The 22,782-nt window shown below is 39.8% G+C and overlaps 1 protein-coding gene across 5 annotated transcripts in view; it reads right to left on the reverse strand.

Annotated features, from left to right (window-relative positions):
• The window catches only part of LOC139762294 (coiled-coil domain-containing protein 102A-like), a 153,845-nt gene that overhangs the window by 21,932 nt on the left and 109,131 nt on the right, over window positions 1–22,782 (reverse strand). For 4 of the 5 annotated variants that reach the window (XM_071686883.1, XM_071686884.1, XM_071686885.1 and 1 more), the window contains 2 exons: window positions 16,040–16,203; window positions 3,858–11,602 (listed from right to left, as the gene is read on the reverse strand). In XM_071686883.1, coding sequence (XP_071542984.1) covers window positions 16,041–16,203 — 163 coding nt within the window. In that variant the 3' untranslated portion in view covers window positions 3,858–11,602; window position 16,040. Of the gene's footprint in view, window positions 1–3,857; window positions 11,603–16,039; window positions 16,204–22,782 lie in introns of those variants that run through there. The other variant, XR_011715685.1, reaches the window with a different exon arrangement.

The raw sequence follows: 22,782 nt of genomic DNA on the forward strand, positions 1-22,782 counted from the left end.
AATTGTATACATGTGTATATATATGTATATGTCTATGTGTGTATACATATGTATACATTGAGATGTATAGGTATGTATATTTGCATGTGTGGACATGTATGTGGGTGGGTTGGGCCATTCTTTCATCTGTTTCCTTGCAAGGCAGCAAGTTTGGATGGTATTGCAGTGGAATTCATTAAAAAAGGGGGTGACTGTATTGTTGACTGGTTGGTAAGGTTATTTAATGTATGTATGATTCATGGTGAGGTGCTTGAGGATTGGGGGAATGCTTGCATAGTGCCATTGTACAAAGGCAAAGGGGACAAAAGTGAATGATCAAATTACAGTGGTATAAGTTTGTTGAGTATTCCGGGAAATTATATGGGAGGATATTGATTGAGAGGGTGAAGGCATGTACAGAGCATCAGATTGGGGAAGAGCAGTGTGGTTTCAGAAGTGGTAGAGGATGTGTGGATCAGGTGTTTGCTTTGAAGAATGTATGTGAGATATACTTATAAAAGCAAATGGATTTGTATGTAGCATTGATGGATCTGGAGAAGGCATATGATAGAGTTGATAGAGATGCTCTGTGGAAAGTATTAAGAATATATGGTGTGGGAGGCAAGTTGTTAGAAGCAGTGAAAAGTTTTTATCGAGGATGTAAGGCATGTGTACGTGTAGGAAGAAAGGAAAGTGATTGGTTCTCAGTGAATGTTGGTTTGCGGCAGGGGTGTGTGATGTCTCCATGGTTGTTTAATTTGTTTATGGATGGGGTTGTTAGGGAGGTGAATGCACGAGTTTTGGAAAGAGGGGCAAGTATGCAGTCTGTTGTGGATGAGAGAGCTTGGGAAGTGAGTCACTTGTTGTCCGCTGATGATACAGCGCTGGTGGCTGATTCATGTGAGAAACTGCAGAAGCTGGTGACTGAGTTTGGTAAAGTGTGTGAAAGAAGAAAGTTAAGAGTAAGTGTGAATAAGAGCAAGGTTATTAGGTACAGTAGGGTTGAGGGTCAAGTCAATTGGGAGGTAAGTTTGAATGGAGGAAAACTGGAGGAAGTAAAGTGTTTTAGATATCTGGGAGTGGATCTGGCAGCGAATGGAACCATGGAAGCGGAAGTGGATCATAGAGTGGAGGAGGGGGCGAAAATCCTGGGAGCCTTGAAGAATGTGTGGAAGTCGAGAACATTATCTCGGAAAGCAAAAATGGCTATGTTTGAAAGAATAGTGGTTCCAACAATGTTGTATGGTTGCGAGGTGTGGGCTATGGATAGAGTTGTGCGCAGGAGGATGGATGTGCTGGAAATGAGATGTTTGAGGACAATGTGTGGTGTGAGGTGGTTTGATCGAGTAAGTAACGTAAGGGTAAGAGAGATGTGTGGAAATAAAAAGAGTGTGGTTGAGAGAGCAGAAGAGCATGTTTTGAAATGGTTTGGGCACATGGAGAGAATGAGTGAGGAAAGATTGACCAAGAGGATATATGTGTCGGAGGTGGAGGGAACGAGGAGAAGTGGGAGACCAAATTGGAGGTGGAAAGATGGAGTGAAAAAGATTTTGTGTGATCGGGGCCTGAACATGCAGGAGGGTGAAAGGAGGGCAAGGAATAGAGTGAATTGGATCAATGTGGTATACCGGGGTTGACGTGCTGTCAGTGGATTGAATCAGGGCATGTGAAGCGTCTGGGGTAAACCATGGAAAGCTGTGTAGGTATGTATATTTGCGTGTGTGGACGTGTATGTATATACATGTGTATGGGGGTGGGTTGGGCCATTTCTTTCGTCTGTTTCCTTGCGCTACCTCGCAAACGCGGGAGACAGCGACAAAGCAAAAAAAAATATATATATATATATATATATATAGAGAGAGAGAGAGAGAGAGAGAGAGAGAGAGAGAGAGAGAGAGAGAGAGAGAGAGAGAGTGAATTGGAACGATGTGGTATACTGGGGTCGACGTGCTGTCAATGGATTGAACCAGGGCATGTGAAGTGTCGGGGTAAACCATGGAACGTTCTGTGGGGTCTAGCGCTACCTCACGCACATGAGGGGGAGGGGGTTGTTATTTCATGTGTGGCAGGGTGGCGATGGGAATGAATCAAGGCAGACAGTATGAATTATGTACATGTGTATATATATGTATATGTCTGTGTATGTATATATATGTATATGTTGAAATGTATAGGTATGTATATTTGCGTGTGTGGACGTGTATGTATATGCATGTGTATGTGGGTGGGTTGGGCCATTCTTTCCGTCTGTTTCCTTGCGCTACCTTGCTAACGCGGGAGACAGCGACAATGCAAAATAAAATAAATAAATAATATATATACATTTGTTTTTTTCATGCATATTCACCATTTCCTGCATTAGCGAGGTAGCATTAAGAACACAGGACTGAGCCTAAGAGGGAAACTCCTTACTTGGCTCCTTTTCTGTTCCTTCTTTTGGAAAAGTAAAACCTGGAGGGGAGGATTTCCAGCCCCCCGCTCCCTCCCCTTTTAGTCGCCTTTTACGACATGCAGGGAATACATGGGAAGTATTCTTTCTCCCCTATCCCCAGGGATAATATATATGTTATCCCTGGGGATCCGGAAGAAAGAATACTTCCCATGTATTCCCTGCATGTCATAGAAGGCAACTAAAATGGGAGGGAGCAGGGGACTAGAAAACCTCCCCTCCTATTTTTAATTTCCAAAAGAAGGAACAGAGAAGGGGACCCAGTGAGGATATTCCCTCTAAGGCTCAGTCCTCTGTTCTAAGTGCTACTTTGCTAATGTGGGAAATGGCAAATATGTATATATATTAAAAAAGAAAATATGTATATGTTCGTGTATGGAGGTGGAAGGATGGAGAGAAAAAGATTTTGAGTGATCGGGGCCTGAACATACAGGAGGGTGAAAGACATCCAAGGAATAGAGTGAATTGGAACGATGTGGTTTACCAGGGTCGACGTGCTGTCAATGGATTGAACCAGGGCATGTGAAGCATCTGGGGTAAACCATGGAATGTTTTGTGGGGCCTGGATGTGGAAATGGAACTGCGGTTTCAGTACATTACACATGACAGCTAGAAACTGAGTGTGAACAAATGTGGCCTTTGCTGTCTTTTCTTGGCACTACCTCACGCGTGCACGTGGGAAGGGGGGGTGCTATTTCATGTGTGGCAGGGTGGCAACAGAAATGGATGGGGACAGCAAGTATGAGTGTGTGCATGCGTATATATGTATATGTCTGTGTATATATATGTATGTATACGTTGAACTGTATAGGTATGTATATGTGCGTGTGTGGGAGTTTATGTATATAAATGTATATGTGGAGGGATTGGGCCATTTTTTCATCTGTTTCCTTGCGCTACCTCATAAACAAGGGAGACAGCGAACAAGTATAATAAATAAATAAAGAGATAATTGTGTATGAGTAGACGGGGCATTCTTCATCTGTTCCCTTGTGCTACCTTGCTGACATGGGAAACAGTGATTGTGTATTATAATAAAAAATATATATGCACTTTTCATAAACAAAAATCCTGAGGACTGTTTACTCTAAAAGCTTCATTTATTCTTGGGGTGTGTATGTGAATATCGTAAACACAACATTCACTGCATTATAAACACAAAAATAGAAAAAGAATTAGATTTTTAAACTAAAATAAATGATCATCTAATACAGCCTGCATACAGAATTCTTTTTCTCACCGCTTTAACTATAGCATATCTGGAGCTAAAATAAATTTTTCATAAAAAAAATTGATGGACAGTCCCCTTAAGCGTTAATCTTCCCAATTCATCTACTATAGTAATAAATTATCTCTGTTATTTTGCTTTAAATATACTGTAAACAAAATTAGGCAAATAATTTACAATGCCCGTGAAAGTAACATTACCTACTTTGGATGTTTACTCATATTAAAATACAATGGAAGTTTGTGGTAACATGCTTAATACATAATAATGAAATTATCAAGACAGTACTATTCCTTTGATGAACTTCAATTAATTACTATACAAAATTTGAGTTATATTAAAAGAATTTGAGATCCATACCGACACACCTTTAAAACTTTCTATTGCATCATCAGACCTTACCAAGGGTAGCAAATATTCTTTTTACCAATCATCTGCTTTTCAGTCTTCTTAATGGAGGTCCTTTAAAATAATCCTATGTTTAATATCATAAAAAAATAATGTCTTGATCATTTCAGCAGGAATCACTTTTATTAAGTACTTACAATGTTCCTGACACTCCACCTTTATCCTTAAACTTGTCTTAGTTCTAAATCATATACAAAATAATAGGTTGTGAAGCAAAAAGCTCATAGCCCCCAAGTCCTGAGTATTATGCTATCACTAGCACTGGTTAACCACAGGGGATATTTACAATAAGAGGGAAGCACTGGCATTGGTACCAGAAATACAATGCACTTTCATTTGACACTAGAAATATGGATGAAAGTTTGAAGGGGTAGAGAAAGGCTACCTGATATTGGATGGTGCAGTAAAGACACTTGAAATATACAACCAGCTCGGTATAGTGCACACTTTGGAGTATTGTCGTACAGGCTTCTTGTATGTAATCCATTCATTCCCTACTCAAAATATTTTTGATCAATTCAGAACAACATTCCATGGTTTTTAAAGGTCAAGTATGCAAGCACAATCTTTTCATTTACTATAGCAATAGTCAAAAATATCACAGTTAAGAACATTCAAGAAATGAACAAAACTATCAAATCACATGATGAATATACACTATTGGTTATATTAGCCATTGGTTTAAATGCAGCTTAAGAGAACCAAGACTGCAACTTCTGCGATAACAAGACCTCTTTGGATATACTATCCAAGATGCAACTGTCTCATTGAAGACAGTAATTAACACTTACTCAACATTCAGAAAAGAATTACAACTGAACTGTTCGCAAGAGAAACACTAAAAATACATTTGATATTATGCTTATTAAAATTACGATCTTTGCTCAGGGCAAAGTGTGAAAAATGTATTTAAAATGTGTTGCTGTTTATAACATGAGTCATACATCTTAGTTTACAATTCAACTATAAATAAATATTTTTGATGATTACCTCCTATTATGAACAATATCATCAACAAAATAAGAATGTGTGGCCACAACGTTTTGGACACTAGTTATTCATGGTGATTCACATTATATGATATCTAAACTTCATAATACATAAAGCATAAATGGGTTGAAAGTATATCATTATATATATATATATATATATATATATATATATATATATATATATATATATATATATATATATGCTTACTGTTGTTACCAGATTCACCTTATATTAGGTTACACTGCCAGTGAAAAGTCACCTTTGGCAAGTCTGTATAATTGGGTGTACAGTCTCTTCAAAGAACTTCTTACTCCAAAAGAGTCAATCATTTCCCTGCTAGTGGAAAGAGCCTTGGGTTGCACGAGCCTCCAAAAAGAAGGTCCTGGGTAACACCACAACCCTTTATTAGAAACGGGTGCCAGTGAGCTATAGATAGATAGTTAGATATCTCATGTTATTTCATTCAAAACTACCCCAGGACCCCTTTCTAAAAAAGAGTACAGGTGTTTCCACGGAACTCTTTCCAGGAGGTCCTGCAGCTCCAAGGTTCTAGTGACAGGAAACTAATAGACTACTTCAGAGTGGAAAGTTCTTTGACAAGACTGTACCACACATGATAAAGTCTTGCCAAAGGGTGACTTTTCATTAACAGTGTAACTTTCAGCAAGGAGAGTCCCCACATACATATATATTCATACTTGATTGCTGTTTTCCACATTAGTGAGGTAGTGCAAGGAACATACAAAGAAGGGCTGCAATTATTCATATCCATTCTCTAGCTATCATGTGCTTTGCATGAAAACAACAGCTCCATATCTGCAACTGGGACCCACAGACCCTTCAATGCTTTCCTAAAGCCTCCTCACATGCTCTGATTCAGTCAACTAACAGCACATGACCTCCTGTGTACCAAATCACTTCAGTTCACTCTATCCTGTGCATGCCTTTCATCCTCCTTCATGTTTAGGCCGTGAGCATTCAAAATCTTTTTCACTCCATCCTTCCAACCCAATATGGTCTCCCCCTTCTCCTTGTCCCTTACAATTCTGACATATATCCTCTTTGTCAACCTTCCCTCAGTCATTCTTTCTACATGTTCAAACCATTTCAGCAGACCCTTTTCAGCTCTCAACTACATCCTTCTCATTACAACACCTCTCTCTTACACTTATATTACTTATTTACGATGTTGGCAAGAAGAGAGTGGTGAGAGTAAATGAGCTTTGAAAAGATATTTGTGTGAAGAAATACCAGGATATTGCATGTAGTGCGGCAAAAGGTGGGAGTAAATGAAGCAAGAAGAGTGGGTGAGGAAGGGGAGGTACTTACGGAAGCAGTGTTGGCATGTGCAAGAAATGCAAGTGGCATGTGAGAGGCAGATTAGAGAGAGGGTAGTGAGTAGTGAATGAAGAAAAGTTGCCAATGAAAGAGAAAAGAGAGGCATTTGGGTGGTACTTACAGGGAAGGAGTGCAAATGATTGAGGGATTTATGAGAGACAGCAACAAGAGGTCAAGAGGAAGGTGGCAGTACTTGAAAAGAGGGCAAATGAGAGAAAATTTTTGGGAGAATAAAAAGATGTTTAGAAAGGAGGTAAAATAATGTGCAAAAGACAAAAGAACAAATGGGAACATTGGTGAAGGAGCAAAAGGGGAGGTGATAACAGGTAGTGATGTAGTGAGAAGGAGATGGAGTGAGTATTTTGAAGGAGTTAAATGGGTTTGATGATACAGTGGCAGATGTAGGGTTTTGGGTCAGGGTAGTCTGTAAAGTGAAAGAGTAATGGAGAGTGATTTGTTGAAGAGAGAAGTTAGTTAAAGCCTTGTGTAGAATGAAATGTGGCAATGCAGCTGGAGCAGATGGTATTACAGTTAAACCTATTAAGAAAGGGGATGACTTTGTTGACTGATTATATGGTAAGGATCTTCAATGTATGTATAGATCAAGGTGAGGTGCATGAGGATTGGCAGAAAGCATGTGCAGTGCTGTTGTGAAGGTAAGTGTTCAGACAGAGAGGTATAAGTTTGTTGACTATACCTGGTAAGTTGTATGGGAGGGTATTGACTGAAAGGGTGAGGGTATGTACTGAACATCAGACTGGGGAAGGGTAGTGTAATTTCAGAAGTGGTAGAGGATGTGTGGATCAGGTGTTTGCTTTAAAGAATGTACGTGAGAAATACTTAGAAAAACAGATGGATCTGTATGTGGCATTTATGGATCTGAAGAAGGCATATGAAAGGGTTTACATGAGTTTACATGAGAAAGACAGACAACAGGAGGCCTGATTGGCCCAGGACTGGGTTGTCTGAAAAAAATATTAACTTCACAAAAAAAAATCTAATTCTGCTCAGTACTTTTACTGACTTCCTGCTACAGCACATTAGCCTTCTAGTGTCCTTGTTACCACTGTCATTTATAGTTTTAGCATTCACTATATCTGATGGTAACTTATTCCAGCGCTCAACACACTTATAGGAAAAGAAGCATTTTTCCATGTCCATACTACATCTTTTAGCTTTGAGTTTTATTCCATTTGTCCTAGTAACTGAATTTTCTTGTGTTTTGAAAAGGTACTCATGATTTACTTTATCAAACTTGTTCAGAATTTTGAACACTTGGATTAAGTTAACGTGAAATTATGTTTTTTAAGGGAGAAGAGATCCAATCGTTTTAGTTTCTCTTCGTATGCCAGATTTCTAAAGGATGGGATCAATTTTGCTGTGTCTTTGTACTTGCTCTAATTTTTCCTTGTCTTTTCTATAGTTTGGGGGCTAAAACTGGACTGAATATTCAAGGTGTGGTCTCATGAGAGAATTATATAGTGTGAGAATTGTTTCTGGTGTCTTATAATCTATGTTCCTGGCTATGAAACCTGACATTTGGTTACCTTTTATACTTGCTGCTTGACACTGTATAGTGTATTACAAATTGTTGCTAATGTCAACCCCAAGGTCCTTTTCTTCATTTACTTTACTTAGAGAGTTCCTAATAGTTTGTAGTTGTAACGTATATTCTTGTCTCAAAATTGCATAACTTTACACTTGTCTACATTAACTTCATTTGCCATCTGTCTGACCACTCTGCTAGTAAGTTAAGATCTCTGAATCATTTCGCAGTCCTACCTGTTTACAGCCCTATCCCCTAGTTTGGTATTGCCAGTAAATTTGGAGATCTTAGATATGAGACTGAGTTCTAGGTCATTAATGAATATTATGAAAAGAATTGGGCCTAGGATCGACCCTGTGGCACACCACTCGTTACATCTAGCCAATCTGAGGCTTTGCTGTTTAATACTACACACTGCTTTCTTCTGGTAAGCCAGTCTCTGATACATGTACAGACATCTTCACCGATTCCAAGTGCTTTGATTTTATGTAAAAGTCTCTTGTGAGGTACTTTATCGAAAGCCTTTTGGAAATCTAAATATACTACATCAGACGGTAATTTTTCTTACCCCAATTTTTGTAACATTAAAAAATTCCACCAAAATCGTCAGCTGAGCCGGCTCTTCTATAGTGGAAACTGCGTTGGTTGTCCCATATATTTATGTGTTCAAGAAATGTGACAATTTTATCATATTTTTTCCAACATTTTACCTAACACTGACATAAGGCTAATTGTGCGTAGTAACATATAGGAGTAACATTTGCTAGTTTCCAGTCAGCTGGCACCTGCCCATCTGATAGGGATTTGTTGAATATTTTTGTTATGGGGTATATCAGCTGTCTCCTGACCTCCTTTAAAAATCTTGAAGCTAAGTTATCTGGGCAGTTGGATTTGTTAGGATTTAATTGGTCCATGTATCTAGGTACTTCAGAGCTCTTTATTTCTCTAACCTTCAAATCTTCATCAGATCCTTGAAACACTTTCATAAAGAAGCTTTGTTGAAGATTTTAAGAGTATACGATGAGGGAGGAAAGCTGCTGGAACCAAACTGATTTTACCAAGGTTGTAAGGCTTGTGTATGAAAAGGAAGAGAGGAGAATGAATGGTTCCAAATGAAGGTCGGTCCGCGGCAATGGTATGTGATGTCACCATAGTTATTTAATTTACTTATGGCTGGGGTGACGAGGAAGATAAACGCGCACTTCTTGGAAAGAGGGGCAAATATGCAGTGTGTGAGGGATGATAATGATAGGGCCTGGGAAGTGACTTGATTGTTGTTTGCTGATGATGCAGCACCTTGAAGAATTCGAGTTACAAACTGCAGAAGTTGGTGACTGGGTTCAGAAGTGTGTGTGAAAGGAGAAAGTTGAGAGTGAATGTGAAAATAAGCAGGTTATTAGGTTTATTAGGGTTGGGATGTGAGTTTGAATAGAGAAAAACTGGACTCCTGTGGTGTAGCGCTTAACGTTTCCGACTGTGATACATTCATGGGCTGCCTAGGATTGAGTGCATAGGTTCAACTCCTGGTGACAACAGTCAGCTTACAGTCAACCCAGCTGTTCATCCACCCCTAGGTGTTGGTCAATAAAATGGGTACCCGGGAGGATGTGTGTGTCAGAGATGGGGGGAGCAGGGAGAGGTGGAAGACTGGGTTTGGGGTGGAGGGATGGAGTAGGGGGGCCTGAACATACAAGAAGCTGAGGTGTGCAAGAAAAAGGAGTGAACTGGAATGATGTGGTATACTGGGGTTGACGTGCTGTCAATGGACTGAACTTGGGCATGTGAAACGTCTGGGGAAAGGTCTGTGGGGCCTAGATGGTTCTGGTGCATCATACATGACAGCTAGAGACTAGATGTGAACAAATGTGGCCTTTATTGTTGGTTTTCCTGGAGCTACCTTGATGAAGAAGGGGGTAATGATGCTGTTTCCCGTGGGACAGGGTAGCAACAGGAATGGATGAAGGCAAGTAAGAATATGTACATACGTATATATAGAAATGCAAGAGTTTTGGAAAGAGGGGCAATTATGCAGTCTGTTGTGGATGAGAGAGCTTGGGAAGTGAGTCAGTTGTTGTTCGCTGATGATAAGCGCTGGTGGCTGATTCATGTGAGAAACTGCAGAAGCTGGTGACTGAGTTTGTAAAGCATGTGAAAGAAGAAAGTTAAGAGTAAATGTGAATAAGAGCAAGGTTATTAGGTACAGTAGGGTTGAGGGTCAAGTCAATTGGGAGGTAAGTTTGAATGGAGAAAAACTGGAGGAAGTAAAGTGTTTTAGATATCTGGGAGTGGATCTGGCAGAGGATAGAACCATGGAAGTGGAAGTGAATCATAGGGTGGGGGAGGGGGCGAAAATCCTGGGAGCCTTGAAGAATGTGTGGAAGTCGAGAACATTATCTCGGAAAGCAAAAATGGCTATGTTTGAAGGAATAGTGGCTCCAACAATGTTGTATGGTTGCGAGACGTGGGCTATGGATAGAGTAGTGCACAGGAGGGTGGATGTGCTGGAAATCAGATGTTTGAGGACAATATGTGGTGTGAGGTGGTTTGATCGAGTAAGTAATGTAAAGGTAAGAGAGATGTGTGGAAATAAGAAGAGCGTGGTTGAGAGAGCAGAAGAGGGTGTTTTGAAATGGTTTGGGCACAAGGAGAGAATGAGTGAGGAAAGATTGACCAAGAGGATATATGTATTGGAGGTGGAGGGAACGAGGAGAAGTGGGAGACCAAATTGGAGGTGGAAAGATGGAGTGAAAAAGATTTTGAGTGATCGGGGCCTGAACATACCGGAGGGTGAAAGGCGGGCAAGGAATAGAGTAAATTGGATCAATGTGGTATACCGGGGTCGACGTGCTGTCAGTGGATTGAACCAGGGCATGTGAGGCGTCTGGGGTAAACCATGGAAAGTTCAGTGGGGCCTGGATGTGGAAAGGGAGCTGTGTTTTCAGGCATTATTGCATGACAGCTAGAGACTGAGTGTGAACAAATGGGGCCTTTGTTGTCTTTTCCTAGCGCTACCTCGCACACATGAGGGGGGAGGGCGATGTTATTCCATGTGTGGCGAGGTGGCGATGAGAATAAATAAAGGCAGACAGTGTGAATTGTGTGCATGTGTATATATGTATATGTCTGAGTGTGTATATATATGTGTACATTGAGATGTATGGGTATGTATATTGCGTGTGTGGACGTGTATGTATATACATGTGTATGGGGGTGGGTTGGGCCATTTCTTTCGTCTGTTTCCTTGCGCTACTTCGCAAACGCGGGAGACAGCGACAAAGCAAAAAAAAAAATATATATATATATCCATTAAACTTGAGACCAGTAAATCATTACTTATATTCTTTATAGTTCATTTTGATACCATTCAAAAGAAGGTTTATAACAAGCATTACCTTCTGTCATGTTTGTTTGGAAAATATAAAAAAACAATTCAAGATTTCAGTATAAATGTATAAAGAGAAAACCAAATTTGGCAATATCATCTCAGCAGTGCACACTTATGCATTATCTTCCAAATATTACAATCCTCAGTGGAAAGGCTCCATTATGCAAAATTCTTACCACTGTTCCGAGCTGATTACACCATTTGGTTAAGGCTTTTTGGGTGCAATGGGGCATATAGTCCTTAAACGTCAACACGAAGCTCATTCACCATAGGTTCCTGAAACACCATAATTACATATACATAAGTACATAAACATAAAGAATGGCAATAAAATCTACTTATCACACTATCACTTTTAACCTCATTCCTATCTAATTGGGAAGACCAAATGCATACATCCTTTGTAGTTCTTTACAAATACTTAAACTACAGTGTCCACCAGTGAGCATCAGCAACCAACCTCTGTGTGCCTCAGGCTATCTTGAGGGTGGGGTATTCTTTATTCTTACTGGTTGCCACATCATTTTTTGGGAATTTCATTTCTGAGCACTATATTTCTTCTATCTGTGTTTTAAGGAGGTTGGCTCTTACCTTTTTAAGGAGGAAAAAGCCTGAATTCTCACCTGGAAGCAAGAAAACGTGGGTACCTATGATATTTCTAGGCACACTGGGAGCTTAGAACACACAATCAGTGGCTACTTCCAGCAATGCTTTGTTAGCACCTTGCCTAATTCAGGATATCAAGAACTCTAAGAGCCTAAAACATGGACTTAGAATAATTCAGGAACCTTAACAATTCTATGCCCAGATGTCTGCAGATGGTAATCATGGCCAAAAGACAGATGACAAAGTACAAAAATGTATGTATGACATTGCCTCTGAACATGCATAGGGAGGCAGACAAGGTCTTATGTGGATACAGTATGAAGCACGGGTTTCTACAATCATATACGTTTCTTATTTTCTCACTTTACACATTATGTTAACTGTTAATATCAAGTAAGTCTACATTCTCCATTCTCAACATCTTTCACTATAAAATGACTAAAATGCACATCATTTAAACTTTCAGTTCACTTGCTGTACAATACATGGTTGGCAGTAGTAGGACCATGTTTGAAGGAGAAAAATGCAACTTAAAAAGTTTGTACAGCATGAAGAGGGAGTTTTATACTCTTGGAACTCATCTCTTGAACTTTCTCTATCAAACAATATTCTAAACTTTTGTATACTATCAACACTTACAATTGTCCTTTTATCTACAACTAATAAAATACAGGTACTTCTTAATTTCTTTTCTTGCATGTTTCTTCCTTATTTTCTTGATATGACCTATGGCTGCTCTGGTTTTGCATCTTCCATACAATAGTTCACTGTTGACATCAACAAACTGTTTAGACTTGAAAATTGTGATAAAGTCACCCCTTACTCTCTTATCTTTTTTCATACATATCTGCCATTTCCTGCATTAGTAAGGAAATGTTAAGAACAGAGGACTGAACATACATTTTCTACATTTTTACTTAGAGGAAGATGGAAAGAGTATTTTGAAGAACTGATGAATGTGGGAAAAGGGGAGGCAGCAGTTGTTACATGCATGGGTATGGAGGATGGAAGGAAAAGGATACAAGTGTAGTGGCCTATTACATGAAGAGAGGAAAAAGGGCAGTAATGAGGTTGAAGGTAGGAAAGGCACCTGGAGTGGATGGGATTATGGCTGAAACTATGAAGGATGAAAGAAAAAGTGTGCTAGACTGGATGCAATTGATATATAATTTAGCATGGAAGCAGAAAGTTGTGCCTGAGGATTTTGTGAAAGCCATTATTGTTCCTTTATTCAAAGGAAAAGGTGCTAAGTATATATGTAGCAAATATAGGGGAATAAGTGTGTTAAGTATTCCAGGAAAAGTTGATGCAAGAATGTTGATTGACAGAGTGATGGAAGTGAGTGACTGCAGAAAAGGGAGGACCAAACGGGCTTAGGGGTGTGGACCAGATTTTTGTGGTGAAAATGACTATGGGAAAGTATCTAACAAAAGATAAGAATCTGTATGGAACTTTTACTGCTATGGAGAAAATGTATCACAGAGTTGAATGGAATGCTTTATGGGATGTGTTAAAGTTATATGGGGTAGGGAACATCTATTGGATGGTGTGAAATCCTTCTATAGAGTAGCAAAAGCATGTGATTGGTTCTTGGTGAATATAGGTTTGCGGCAGGGGTGTGTGATGTCTCCATGGTTGTTAATTTGTTTATGGATGGCTTTGTTAGGGAGGTGAATGCAAGAGTTTTGGAAAGAGGGGCAAGTATGAAGTCTGTTGGGGATGAGAGAGGTTGTAAAGTGAGTCAGTTGTTGTTCGCTGATGATACAGCGCTGGTGGCTGATTCATGTGAGAAACTGCAGAAGCTGGTGACTGAGTTTGGTAAAGTGTGTGAAAGAAGAAAGTTAAGAGTAAATGTAAATAAGAGCAAGGTTATTAAGTACAGTAGGGTTGAGGGTCAAGTCAATTGGGAGGTAAGTTTGAATGGAGAAAAACTGGAGGAAGTAAAGTGTTTTAGATAACTGGGAGTGGATCTGGCAGCGGATGGAACCACGGAAGCGGAATCATAGGGTGGGGGAGGGGGCGAAAATCCTGGGAGCCTTGAAGAATGTGTGGAAGTCAAGAACATTATCTCGGAAAGCAAAAATGGGTATGTTTGAAGGAATAGTGGTTCCAACAATGTTGTATGGTTGCGAGGCGTGGGCTATGGATAGAGTTGTGCGCAGGAGGGTGGATGTGCTGGAAATGAGATGTTTGAGGACAATATGTGGTGTGAGGTGGTTTGATCGAGTAAGTAATGTAAGGGTAAGAGAGATATGTGGAAATAAAAAGAGCGCGGTTGAGAGAGCAGAAAAGGGTGTTTTGAAATGGTTTGGGCACATGGAGAGAATGAGTGAGGAAAGATTGACCAAGAGGATATATGTGTCAGAGGTGGAGGGAACGAGGAGAAGTGGGAGACTAAATTGGAGGTGGTAAGATGGAGTGAAAAAGATTTTAAGTGATCAGGGCCTGAACATGCAGGAGGGTGAAAGGCAGGCAAGGAATAGAGTGAATTGGAGCGATGTGGTATACCGGGGTCGACGTGCTGTCAATGGATTGAACCAGGGCATGTGAAGCATCTGGGGTTAACCATGGAAAGTTCTGTTGGGCCTGGATGTGGAAAGGGAGCTGTGGTTTCGGTGCATTATTACATGACAGCTAGAGACTGAGTGTGAACGAATGGGGCCTTTGTTGTCTTTTCCTAGCGCTACTTCGCACACATGAGGGGGAAGGGGGTTGTTATTCCATGTATGGCGAGGTGGCGATGGGAATGAATAGAGGGCAGACAGTATGAATTACGTACATATGTATATATGTATATGTCTGTGTGTGTATATATATGTGTACATTGAGATGTATAGGTATGTATATTTGCGTGTGTGGACGTGTATATATATACATGTGTATGTGGGTGGGTTGGGCCATTCTTTCGTCTGTTTCCTTGCGCTACCTCGCTAACGCGAGAGACAGCGACAAAGCAAAATGAATAAATAAATAAATATTTCCAGAATGTTGTAGAAGGCAACTAAGAGGAGCAGGAACAGGTAGCTGGAATCCTTCCATCCAGTATTACTTTCCAAGAGAAGGAACAGAGGAAGGAGCCAAGAGCGGATATTTTCCTTTAAGACTATGTCATCTGTTCTTGATGCTTCCTTACTGATATGGGAAACAGGGAACACATAGATAGAAGACTATGCTAGAAAAATAATGCTCCACATGATAATTCATATAATACAATATCAGGTCCTCTTGGCAATAATGATAACCACACTGTGAAAAAATATATAATTCAGTAACTACTCATCCCCATGGCTTCCATATTAGAGATATTGTGATGTATCATTCATCACTCCTAATACTATATACAGGATGCATATAAAAAGAATGGAACTTACCATTCAAAGGAGTGTGAAATGTAGCTGCCTAAGACAAAGAGAAAGGGATGAATCATTTTGCTTTGTAAAACTAATAAGTATATACTATAGCACTGCCAAGTATTACACTGCACCAAGATAAAAAAAACTATAAGCAGCATCTTACACTTTTCTGAGAAAGGAACATCAACATGCAAAACAATGACATTTTTTGAGGGAAAAAACACACTAATGCATGTTACATGTGATGCATGTCTTGTATCTTTACGTTATCTATTTATTCTATTTTGCTTTGTCGCTGTCTCCCGCGTTAGCGAGGTAGCGCAAGGAAACAGACGAAAGAATGGCCAAACCCACCCACATACACATGTATATACATACACGTCCACAAACGCAAATATACATATCTATACATCTCAACATATACATATATATACACACACAGACATATACATATATACACAAGTACATAATTCATACTGTCTGCCTTTATTCATTCCCATCGCCACCCTGCATATTAAATAACCTGGTACCATGTCCAGTGACACTAAGCCAAGCCACTTCACAACTTGGTCTGTTGGTTACAATGGAGAGTAGTTGTCTGAGCCACTGCAATAACAAAGCTGCTGTTTTTGAACATGAAATTAAGTCTGAATAGAATGGTTTATACTGAACAAATTAAATCTTTACTAAGGACATACTAAGGATCTTATTTAAACACCAAGAATATAGCCAAGCTTGAAAATTTCTTTCTCACCTTAGAATTGAGCATGGTCATCATCAGAGTCTTGAAGTAAGTTTGCCGTGCGAAGAGGAAGAGATGAGGTCTGTTGTGAACGTAGACGGGACTGTAAATGCTCAACCTGAACTTCCAGGTTCTCTACAGTTTCTTGAAGTTCATCATTTCCACGCTGGAGTTTTCTGAAATTTGTCTTTTTTTATAGAATACAATTCATTCTAACAAAAACATAATAGTAAAATTGTTAAAATACAAAGTTAGAAAACGATAATTTTTGGAATACATTTCTCCAGATGATGAAGATGTACCTGTTTCCTTGTCAAGATGAGTATTTGCACATAAACATGTAACACCAAATATTTAAACTGTAGATCAAGACATTACAATAGGTTGCACCTCATAGATCTGAATATCAAAGACATTCCTGAAAGTTTAGTCTGGTTTTTCTTTAGTGTAAAGAAAGATAGATTCTGGAGAAAGAAAAAAAGATTTCTCTGGGAAAATAACTCATAAGTGTCATCAGATTTGCAAAAATCTAAAGGGGTTAGAAACATACTAAACCCTCAACTTCTGTTGAGGTTTATACCTCTTACCACTTGCTAGCCACCTTTTGGTAGCTGTGGTGTTCAAGTTTGTCTAGGCCTCCCCTACCAATCAGCAAACTCCACTCAGCAATGACATCATCATGCTAGTTTATCTGCTGGTCACACTGGTTTCTCTCATGATTTTCACAATATCCTCATGATGGTTATCATTAGTGAAGATAAAACCTTCGAAAGAGAGGGAAAGGTAAGCAGGAAACAACAAACTTTAAAACTGCTTGCTGGAAACTTTCTCTCTAGGGTTGTTTTGTCCCACAAGCTGTGACAGCAAGTCAACATAGGAGGAACGTTAGTGAAAAACACTTTAACAAACAGAAAACTATCACAAAAAAAAATTACCTCAGCATTATCCTATTGCACATTAGCAAACCTCCATCTTGAAGATGGCAAGTCCGGTGCCATACAAAACTATTTCTTCATGTGTGGGGTAAAATCATTCAACAACAATATTGAGGAATTCCAAAGACCTTTTGTTAATCTCCTTCATGAGAAGCTTCCTCTAAAAGGCCAGAGCAGAAGCCACCTTTTATGACATTGAGAGCTCTAACATATACATATAAGCCAAGATGAACCGACAGAACCAGTCATAATTCAAGAAGGAACGTTCGTTGCTGAGAGGGTTTACAGGCTCCTTAATCAACAGACTCTAGTAACTTCGATGAACTGTCAAATTAAATTAGGATCAGAGCATGATATTCTTCCAAAAAGTCATGAATACTGGGAATTTTGGAACTTACTTTTTCAATTTTTCATGTTTTGCCAAAACCCTCAAGCATTTAGAATTACCTAAACCCAAAACCTTCATCTGTGAAAACGAGATTGTTTTGGTCTGGACACTGAGTGTATCTCTAATTCTTCCATCAGTCCTACGAACTATTAGAAAGTTTTCAAGAGTAGCTACTGAAACAATATATCAAGAAATTTCCCCTGTAGCTAATCCAGGATCTTTGTTAAATCCCACTTCAGTTACAATGGGGATCAGCAGGTCTCCTCAAAATGCAAAGCCTTTGTAGGTCCACACAGGCTATGTTATAGCCACAGAATATAATTCCCAAAGGTACTCTCTTATGAGGCAAAAAAATGTTAGAAGAAAAATAACAACGGAGCTTTGGAATTTCAGAAGAATTTGAATGTTCAAGGACAAGTGACAATATTTTCAGCTTGACTGATACTACATCTTTGTAGAAATTCATCATACTGCAGGTCACCATTACACATTCTCCAATTCAGGTTGGATTAAAGTTGAGAAAATCCATACATGTGAGTTCTAAAACCCAGTTCTTGGTGTTAGGGTCCTAACTCCAGACTGAGGTAGTCAAGTAAACGATTTATTAGCCAAAGGGAAATGTGCAGCTGAAGTTGTTTCTATCCCCCAAAAAATGTTTCTCATGTTGGGGCTACATAAGTTACTAAATCCTGAAAAACAGAATGTTAGAAATACCTCCCTCCTGAGATTAATCAAGGAAAGAGGAAAAAAAGTTTGTTTTTCATGGTTCCAATCAGCATCCCTGTTGCTAAAGCCCTTTTGTTGAACACTGGAGAGATATTTTTATTATTATTATACTTTATCGCTGTCTCCCGCGTTTGCGAGGTAGCGCAAGGAAACAGACGAAAGAAATGGCCCAACCCCCCCCCCCCATACACATGTATATACATACGTCCACACACGCAAATATACATACCTACACAGCTTTCCATGGTTTACCCCAGACGCTTCACATGCCCTGCTTCAATCCACTGACAGCACGTCAACCCCGGTATACCACATCGCTCCAATTCACTCTATTCCTTGCCCTCCTTTCACCCTCCTGCATGCTCAGGCCCCGATCACATAAAATCTTTTTCACTCCATCTTTCCACCTCCAATTTGGTCTCCCTCTTCTCCTTGTTCCCTCCACCTCCGACACATATATCCTCTTGGTCAATCTTTCCTCACTCATCCTCTCCATGTGCCCAAACCACTTCAAAACACCCTCTTCTGCTCTCTCAACCACGCTCTTTTTATTTCCACACATCTCTCTTACCCTTACGTTACTCATTCGATCAAACCACCTCACACCACACATTGTCCTCAAACATCTCATTTCCAGCACATCCATCCTCCTGCGCACAACTCTGTCCATAGCCCACGCCTCGCAACCATACAACATTGTTGGAACCACTATTCCTTCAAACATACCCATTTTTGCTTTCCGAGATAATGTTCTCGACTTCCACACATTCTTCAAGGCCCCCAGGATTTTCGCCCCCTCCCCCACCCTATGATCCACTTCCGCTTCCATGGTTCCATCCGCTGCCAGATCCACTCCCAGATATCTAAAACACTTCACTTTCTCCAGTTTTTCTCCATTCAAACTCACCTCCCAATTGACTTGACCCTCAACCCTACTGTACCTAATAACCTTGCTCTTATTCACATTTACTCTTAACTTTCTTCTTCCACACACTTTTCCAAACTCAGTCACCAGCTTCTGCAGTTTCTCACATGAATCAGCCACCAGCGCTGTATCATCAGCGAACAACAACTGACTCACTTCCCAAGCTCTCTCATCCCCAACAGACTTCATACTTGCCCCTCTTTCCAAAACTCTTGCATTTACCTCCCTAACAACCCCATCCATAAACAAATTAAACAACCATGGAGACATCACACACCCCTGCCGCAAACCTACATTCACTGAGAACCAATCACTTTCCTCTCTTCCTACACGTACACATGCCTTACATCCTCGATAAAAACTTTTCACTGCTTCTAACAACTTTCCTCCCACACCATATATTCTTAATACCTTCCACAGAGCATCTCTATCAACTCTATCATATGCCTTCTCCAGATCCATAAATGCTACATACAAATCCATTTGCTTTTCTAAGTATTTCTCACATACATTCTTCAAAGCAAACACCTGATCCACACATCCTCTACCACTTCTGAAACCACACTGCTCTTCCCCAATCTGATGCTCTGTACATGCCTTCACCCTCTCAATCAATACCCTCCCATATAATTTACCAGGAATACTCAACAAACTTATACCTCTGTAATTTGAGCACTCACTCTTATCCACTTTGCCTTTGTACAATGGCACTATGCACGCATTCCGCCAATCCTCAGGCACCTCACCATGAGTCATACATACATTAAATAACCTTACCAACCAGTCAACAATACAGTCACCCCCTTTTTTAATAAATTCCACTGCAATACCATCCAAACCTGCTGCCTTGCCTGCTTTCATCTTCCGCAAAGCTTTCACTACCTCTTCTCTGGAGAGATATAGGTTGGTAAAAACAGCACTATACAGGCATTCCACCAACCCATAGATTCATTAACATGACCCATACTCTGAATAGCCTTACTAGCTGATCAGCAACACAACTGTTCCATTTCTTAAGAAATTCAACTTCAATCCCATCCACTGCTGCTTTGCTGCACTTTGTCTTACACAAGGCTTTCATAACCTCTTTTCTTTTAACAAAATCACTTACTATGCATCTCTCAGTTCGAACATTTTCACATCCAAAACATCCTACATCTTCCACCCTATCATCAAATACAGTCAAGAGTTCTTCAAAACTCCATCTACTCTTCATCTCCTTTCTGCATGTTGCCATAAGCAAAAACTCTTGTTTTTTCACTATCAAATTCCAAAAAATTTTCTTATTCTTTTGAGATTTACCGAGACATACTCACTTGAAAGTTCATTTGCCTTCAATTTTGACCCCCGGCCATTTTTCTTGTACATCTCCTAATAACTTGCACTCCTTCCTTGCAAGTAATGTCCATACACTTCTCTTTCTCAAGCAACTTAACTTCCTCATCCTGCCACTCCGTATTCTTTCTTGTCTGTTCACCTCCAAAATTCCACAAACCATACACTTTTATATTTTATGGTGACAACATGGCATGGGCAAAAGATACCTCAATTAAGGCCATTGTGGGCATAAGAAAAAAGTAAAAGGAAAAGAAAGATGTTAATCAGGGTCATACAGGTATCTGTAAACCTAACTCTTAAAGGAAGAAAGGTTGTATGAAGAGGAAAAGATTGAAGAAGGAAAAGAATTCCATAGCCTTGCTGTTAGATGGAAGAAAAAGGTTTCATGACAGCCAGTCCTCGAGTGGCCAAATTCCACATTAAAACTGTGGGAAGCAGCAGTCAAATGAGTGCATGTAAACAACGTGCCCCTAATACTGTATCACCTCTTCCTTATTTCCTTGGCTTCATATGCTCTCATGTTTCACCATTCTGCACTTAGTATCTCCTGGTATCTCTTCACACAAACCTCTTTTCCAAGCTTGCTCACTTTCAACACCTTCTCACCCACTAAACTTTTACTAATCAACACTAATCTTTCTCAGTGTGCCTGGTCTGTATCATTCTTGGAGATATTCTTACTCATTCCACCTTTTCAATTAATGGTACACACACAAATTACAAGTTCTCTTGCAGTATTGGATGATGATGGGCCACTGTTGTCCTGTTAACAACTGTTTCCGACTGGGCAAGTTTAGTTGTTTGACAATGATTCATTACATTCCCTTGGTAGGGTTCATGGACTGCTTAAGGCAGCCCTGGAGTAGAAGTCTAGCCACCTTGTTTGGAAGGGACCATGTAATATGCTTGCATCTGAGTGGAAATGAATTCATGATTTCTTTATAATTTCATGTTTCCCCTAGAACTGTCAACATAAGGGATCTTTCTTGCTTACAATGATATAAACAGTCATGGCGGGAGTTATTGTCCAAATGTATTCCTATCAATGATCACATCTTGGTGGTAAAACCTCAATATCTCTACAATGTATCCTCTTGTCACCTAATGACCAACATATAATGACCATAAGGGAAAAACACACGTTATTCAACGGCAATTAATTCCCTTGGCTACTGCAGAAGGGGCTTGATTGCAGGGAAAAGTTGAATTTCAGTACCTCAAGGGAATACTCTAGTTTTCTAAAGAATCCAAGTATCATGCCAAATTCTCATGGTGACCTTACTATTATACCCTTAAGGGTGGAACAGTAGGAGGAGGCATTGCCAGACTCCATCAAGGCAATAGTTTATTTTTCTTTAATATACACTTGAGGTGTGCTGAAGTTTAGTTTTTGGACAATCTGACAGCCCTACTGCATCAGGGAAACACTGTGCTGGAGTTGTCCTTTGCCAGTGGCCTGTCAAGTGTGAGGCACTAAAGGCTAAGGAGTGGCAATGGAGTCCACCAGTCATGTCTGAGAACAAAAGGGACGAGTGATTCAGGGCGATGGCTTTGAATGTTACTGGGATGACTGCGGAAAGCGAAAAGAGGAGGCTCATGGAGAATTGAATTACAGTTTGGATGTGTTAGGGATTGGACAAACCCATATCCTTGGGCAAGGTGTATTGAGGGAAAATGGAAATGATGAATCCAAGTTGTGGGACAGTGTGGAAGGAGGAGTGGTATGGACAGGAATAAATCAAAATTATCAGGGAAGAGGGAAAGACAAATGTGCAATTGTGCTATCACTGAGAGTAAATGAGGGTGTTAAAAAGTATGGAAGGAAAGGGTCAAGAATAATGTGGGTAGAAGGAAAGACTGGAATTGTGAAGTATGCATAGGTATGCGGACATGCACTTGTGTGAGGTAAGAATGAAATGAAGCGTTTGTGGAGAAATTTAAATGCCAGTACAAATGGTTTTCAAAAGAGAAAGGCGGTTGTAATGGGTGTTTTGAATACGAAGGTGGGATGTAATGAAATGGGGAGTGCCTGAAATAAATGAGAATAGAAGTTATCTTGTGGATGTCTGTGTTGAAAAGGGTTTATTCCTTGTAGACATCTTTTTTAAGCACAAGATGATCCACAGATATACTGTTTGTAATGGAATTAAGAAGTATTATGCATGAGAGAATCAACTTTCTGCTAACTCTGTTATATAATTGATTTTTTTTGATACATTATATAATACTTCTTAACTATCATGAGCTCGTACCCATGTCCATGAGATGGATTATGAGAATACAGGCATGCACCTTCTGTGGGATTGTATTTTGCAGGAATAGGGTCCTCAGCCTTAATCATACAGGCTAGCAGAAGGCAGGTGTTACCCAGTTATCTTGAATTATCTTGACAGATATATAAACCATGGAATGGTCCGTGGGGCCTGAAGGTGGATGGGGAGCT

This window comes from Panulirus ornatus, chromosome 43 (genome assembly GCF_036320965.1).
Source record: "Panulirus ornatus isolate Po-2019 chromosome 43, ASM3632096v1, whole genome shotgun sequence".
Lineage (NCBI taxonomy): Eukaryota > Metazoa > Arthropoda > Malacostraca > Decapoda > Palinuridae > Panulirus > Panulirus ornatus.